Source organism: Silene latifolia, chromosome X (genome assembly GCF_048544455.1).
Source record: "Silene latifolia isolate original U9 population chromosome X, ASM4854445v1, whole genome shotgun sequence".
Lineage (NCBI taxonomy): Eukaryota > Viridiplantae > Streptophyta > Magnoliopsida > Caryophyllales > Caryophyllaceae > Silene > Silene latifolia.
Window position 1 is genome coordinate 75224415 of NC_133537.1, and position 6086 is coordinate 75230500.

The 6086-nt window shown below is 40.1% G+C and overlaps 1 protein-coding gene across 1 annotated transcript; it reads right to left on the reverse strand.

The window, feature by feature from the left end:
- Positions 1–5267: 5267 nt before the first annotated feature.
- On the reverse strand, positions 5268–5828 carry LOC141617624 (uncharacterized). The gene has a single exon (XM_074434798.1). The coding sequence runs from the start codon at positions 5826–5828 to the stop codon at positions 5268–5270; it is 561 nt and encodes a 186-aa protein (XP_074290899.1).
- Positions 5829–6086: the final 258 nt, after the last annotated feature.

Consider the following 6086-nt stretch of genomic DNA (forward strand, 5'->3'; position numbering starts at 1 on the left):
AAAATCCGACTAGCATAATAAGGAAATTGGGAAGAAATGAGTGAATAAAATGAAGTATATTGCAGGTATGGTTCTTTTTAACTGCATGAGCTTGCTCAACCAAGTAGTATTTTGGTAAAATTGGGAAGAAATGAGTGAATATGACGTAGTATATGGATTTCAAGGCAGGGGCGGAACTGGGCGGAGGCCTGTAGAGTGTAGATCGAGTAGTATTTTGGTAAAATTATATATAATTGATCGTGTAAGAACATAGCATACAAATTGCTTTGGTCTGCTGGCTTGTTACTTCTTTCCCATGCCTGACATTTTAATTTTGCTATACTTTTTCCTTGATTTCCGCAGAAGGTTGTGTGGCCTGTGGGATTCCGTTGTTTATGGCCTACAGGCTTCTTCCCAAGTACAGAGTATTGGTTTTTTGTACAGAGTATTGGTTTTTTGAACATAATTTTGGAGCAACGTAGGATTATTTATTTGTTTCGTCCATTTTAATTTTATACATTTCTTAAACAATTTATGTTTTAAAAATATGTAAAAAATATTATAAACAAAGAATGAAATAGGAATAAGGGATAATGGATGAGAATATTCCAACTTATGTCCTTCTTCTCATATTAATCCATACTAACGATTAACTGAGAAAAATCCAACTTATTATCTCATTTATCTTCCACTAAACTTATGGAAGGGATACTTAATGAAGCGGTTACCTAAGATTTATATTACTGATAGTGCCATTTTATATCGTGTAAATTAGGTGTTCTTAATCAAATAAAGTAGTCATGCGGAGTAGTTTAGGATGAAATAAAGCAAGTTTCGAGTTAAGTATGGAGTGTGCCTCTTAAATGTTTTACTTGTTGGTTTAATGCTTTTTTGTGGTTGATTCATGGTACGGAATGGCGGTGGAACAAGCCAAGCCGGGTCAAACCACGACCCTTCAAGCCGAGCCAAAAGAGGAAGTGAACCACGACCTAGGAGAACCAAAAAATATGAAGGATAGAAGAAAGGAAGGCAAAAATCGAAGCTCAACAATCAGACCAAAACTGCAGGCTGCTGCCTCCACTGGAGCCTGTGGTGACCACCGTAGTCTGCGGCTGCCATCGGAGCCTGCGGCCCCCTGAAGTTGCCACATCATCTAAATCCCGTCTTATGTGTTGATTGGAGGCCCAATTCCGTGTTTAACCTAGGAAGAAGTGCAACACTATATAAGCCTCACATTTTTGAAAACTCAATCATCTCATGCTGTTACTCTTAATCTTGTAATAATGAAACTTTAATCTTTCCATGACATTTTAATTTTGCTATACTTTTTCCTTGATTTCCGCAGAAGGTTGTGTGGCCTATGGGATTCGTTGTTTATGGCCTATAGGCTTCTTCCCAAGTACAAAGTATTGGTTTTCTGAACATAATTTTGGAGCAACGTAGGATTATTTATTTGTTTCGTCCATTTCAATTTTATACATTTCTTAAACAATTTATGTTTTAAAAATATGTGAAAAATATTATAAACAAAGAATGAAATAGGAATAAGGGTTAATGGATGAGAATATTCCAACTTATGTCCCTCTTCTCATATTAATCCATACTAACGATTAACTGAGAAAAATCCAACTTATTATCTTATTTATCTTTCACTAAACTTATGGAAGGGATACTTAATGAGTCGGTTACCTAAGATTTATATTACTGGTAGTGCCATTTTATGTCGTGTAAATTAGGTGTTCTTAATCAAATAAAGTAGTCATGCAGAGTAGTTTAGGATGAAATAAAGCAAGTTTCGAGTCAAGTATGGAGTGTGCCACTTAATTGTTTTACTTGTTGGATTAATGCTTTTTTGTGGTTGATTCATGGTACGGAATGGTGGTGGAACAAGCCAAGCCGGGTCAAACCACGACCCCTCAAGCCAAGCCAAAAGAGGAAGTGAACCAAAACCTAGGAGAACCAAAAAATATGAAGGATAGAAGAAAGGAAGGCAAAAATCGAAGCTCAACAATCAGACCAAAACCGCAGGCTGCAGCCTCCACCGGAGCCTGCGGTGACCACTGTAGCCTGCGGCTACCACCGGAGCCGGCGGCCCCCTGAAGTTGCCACGTCTTCTAAATCCCATCTTATGTGTTTATTGGAGGCCCAATTCTGTGTTTAAGCTTGGAAGAAGTGCAGCACTATATAAGCCACACATTTTTGAAGACTCAATCATCTCATGCTGTTACTCTTAATCTTGTAATAATTAAACTTTAATCTTTCCATTTTAGTTCCAATCTTTCCACAAAAACTTGGGTTGTATGATAACTATGGTTGGCTAAGTTCCTATTTCTTGGTGTAATTCCTCCAAAGTTTCAAACTTTGGTGTTTGTAAGACTCTTTAATCCTTTTTTTTTTTTTTTTTTGGTAAAATGTGAGTATTATATATATCATAGGAATGTCTCAATTACAAAACAAAGGCCAAAACCTTTCCATGAACTAAAGAAACTTCAAGCTCTCTAACCAAGCTAACTCTTGAGTATTCAGCTTCCTCTTATCCCTTTCTCTTACCCTCCTCTTCATGTCATCACTTATCAGCAACGCAACACAACCAGGCCTGAGGACCATCTGCTCTATACGACATTTATTCCTCTGCTGCCACACATGATACATAGCACTCAAAACCATAGCATTCTTTACCCTCCTCTGCGTTTTCAGGCCACTGTTATTGATGCACCAGTGCAGGACATCAGTTGCAGGAAATGTAAGACCAGAAGAATGCGTTGCAGTTCTTGTATCACCCGTCTGGCCGTATGAACATTCAAAAATAAATGCTCCTGTGACTCATCTTCCTGTCCACATAAGAAACACATACCATCCACATTCAACCCAAATCCTTTCAGTCTGCTATTGGTATGCAACGAGTTATGAGCTATAAGCCAAGCCATGAACCTATGTTTAGGTAGAATCCAACTGTCCTAAACTGCCTTGTGCCAGTCCACAGTAGTCCTGGCTCCTCTGAGCCATTCATAGCACCCAGCAGGGGTGTAACTAGTCTGCTGCACCTGCCACACTCCCTGATTATAGCCATTAGCAATCAGCTCCTTCACCCTGCAAATCCTCCTCCACACCCAACTGGAGTTACTAGTAGGTGTGTACTGCTGCCACGAGGTCCCCTTTAAATAGTTTGCATTCACCCAATGGACCCATAATGAGTCCTTCTTGGTTGCAACCAAATCAACAAGTCTCCCAACCATAGCAACATTCCACAATTCTTGATTCTTTAGCCCTAAACCTCCTTCCTGTTTTGGCCTACATATAGTTTCCCAGGCAACTAATGGACTCCTTCTATATTCAGCACTGCCATCCCATAAAAAATTCCTGCAAGTAGCTTCTATTCTTTGTATAACTCCTTTAGGGAGAACAAACAAAGAAGCCCAATAGGAATGTAAAGAATTCAGGACATGCTGAACCAAAGTGAGCCTTCCTGCATATGAAAACTTCCTGGCACCATAGCTATGGATTCTACTGCAAATTTTATCCATCAAGCATTCACAGTCCTTCTTCATCAACCTCGTAGTCTGAATAGGCATCCCTAGATACCTAAAAGGTAATTTACCTTCCTTGAACCCAGACACACTCAAGAAGTCACTTTTGAGCTCATCAGTCACTCCATTAAAGTATACATTGGATTTACTAGGACTCACTTTAAGTCCTGAAGTTTTTGAGAAAGTTGAGAAGGATTTCAGAAGCAGCATCATAGACCCAGCATCCCCATTGCTGAACATTAAAACATCGTCTGCAAACATAAGATTGGTGATCTTCAACTCTTTGCATAAGGGGTGATACCTGAACTGGTATTTCTCTGCAGCATACTTCAGCATTCGTGTCAAATAGTCCATACACAGAGTAAACAACAAGGGAGACAAAGGATCTCCCTGTCTTAAACCCCTCTTAGCTGGGAAGTACCCAAAGCTTTCTCCATTCAGTGCTAATGTGAAGGTAGGAGTAGTGACACATTGCAGAATTCTTTCTTTAAATCCAGTAGGAAAATCTAGAAGATCCATCAACTGCTCAACAAAACTCCACTCCACAGTATCATATGCCTTCTGTAAGTCAATTTTTAGCATACACCTAGGAGACACAGAAGGCCTCTCATAAAGCCTAATGAGGTCCTGACAGATTAATATATTCTCCTGAATGCTCCTACTCTGAATAAAAGCACCCTGATTCATGTGAACTATTTCAGGTAGCACAGATGCTAGTCTTGCACAGAGCAGCTTTGAAATAACCTTGTAGACAACATTACAGCATGCAATAGGACGGAATTGAGTGACATCTTTAGGTCTCTCACATTTAGGAATGAGTGTCAAGGTTGTAGCATTAAACTGTTTCAATAATTGTCCATTCAAGAAAAAATCCTTTACTGCAACAATTACCTCTTGGCCAATCTCTCCCCATGCATCTCTAAAGAAACCACTAGTGTATCCATCAGGGCCAGGGGCCTTGATGTCAGGAATACTAAACAAAGCTTCTTTGATCTCCTCTCCTGTAACTGGCCTAAGCAATTGAGCTTGATGTTCCCTAGTGCACTTCTTCCCCTGAGCAATGACACTTTTATGTACAGGTTTGGTAGCCTGATTAGTTCCCAGCAGATGTTCATAAAATTCCAGAAAAGCAGCCTGGACCTGATCACTAGAGTCACAAACTTTCCCACTCATATTCTCAATCACAAAAACCTTATTCCTGTTTCTCCTCTTCTTAATGATGCTATGGAAGTATGCGGAATTGGTATCACCCTCCTTAATCCATTCATTCTTTGCTTTTTGGAGCAAGAAACTATCCCTAGCACGTTGCAGCTCCTTTAGTTTCACACTGGCTTCATATTCCTGATGTATAAGGTTCAAGTCTGAGGGGTCAACTCCCAACTGGATCTGCAACTCCTCAACTTGCTGTTCTAATATACCAGCACTCTTCTCAACATCACTAAACCTCTCCCTATTCAACTTCTTAAGCCCTGGTTTGAGATTTTTAAGGTTCTTGGCTAGTTTAAAGAGAGGAGTGCCATCAATATCAGACCTCCAATGCTCCCTCAGAACAGGTAAGAAATCTTTAGATTTGCCCCACATATTGAAATATTTAAAGCTCCTAGCTCCTTGCACCACCTTGTTGCTCCTGACAATACATGGAGTGTGGTCCATCATCCCTTCTGGCAGGAATTGAGCATACATATCAGGGAAGCTATCACACCATGCCCTATTCACCAGGAACCTATCCAAACGACTGTATATCCTCTCCTCGGGCCTCGCTTATTGTTCCGGTAAAAGCGATCCAACAGCTGTGATGTCTATCACCTCACACTCATCTACACACTTCCTGAAGGGTTCCATCTCAGCTATGGACACAGCTCCTCCACATCTTTCCTGAGCAGCTAGCACACAATTGAAGTCCCCAGCAATTGCCCATGGACCAGAGATTTGAGTGGCTAACTTCCTCAATTGCTCCCAAAGAGGAGCTCTCTCACTGATGCCATTGAAGGCATAGACCATTGTCAAATAGAAAACATTCCTAGTCATCAAAGCCTGCACCTTCATGTGGATATATTGAGCATTATACTCCATAACATGCACATTAAACAACCCAGGCTTCCATAAGACCCAAATTCTTCCACCACTATGATAACCATTGTTGGTAGTGATACTCCAACCATTATTAAAATTATTTACAACCTTACTAAAAGCTTTATTCTTTATTTTAGTCTCCAATAAACCAAATAAACCTACATCTTTATTCTGTAAGAAATAACTTATGTGCTTCTGTTTACCTACTCTATTCATACCTCGGACATTCCAAAAGCCTATGCTATCCATTGGAACAATTATGAGGTGTAGAATGCCTTTGAGCTAAACATACTGTCTTGAGAGGGGAAGTAACTATCTCTTTATAAGAATAGGCTCCAAAATTTTCATTACTATGTCCTTCACCACTCCTCTCCTGTCTATGCATCTTCACTAGCCTTTTAGTAGGGGTAATGAAACCCCTTCCTCCCGATAACAGGAATTGCGGGTTGTTGTTGGTTGCACTACCACCCCGGATTCTGGCACTACTGCAGGCTTCACCACAGGTCT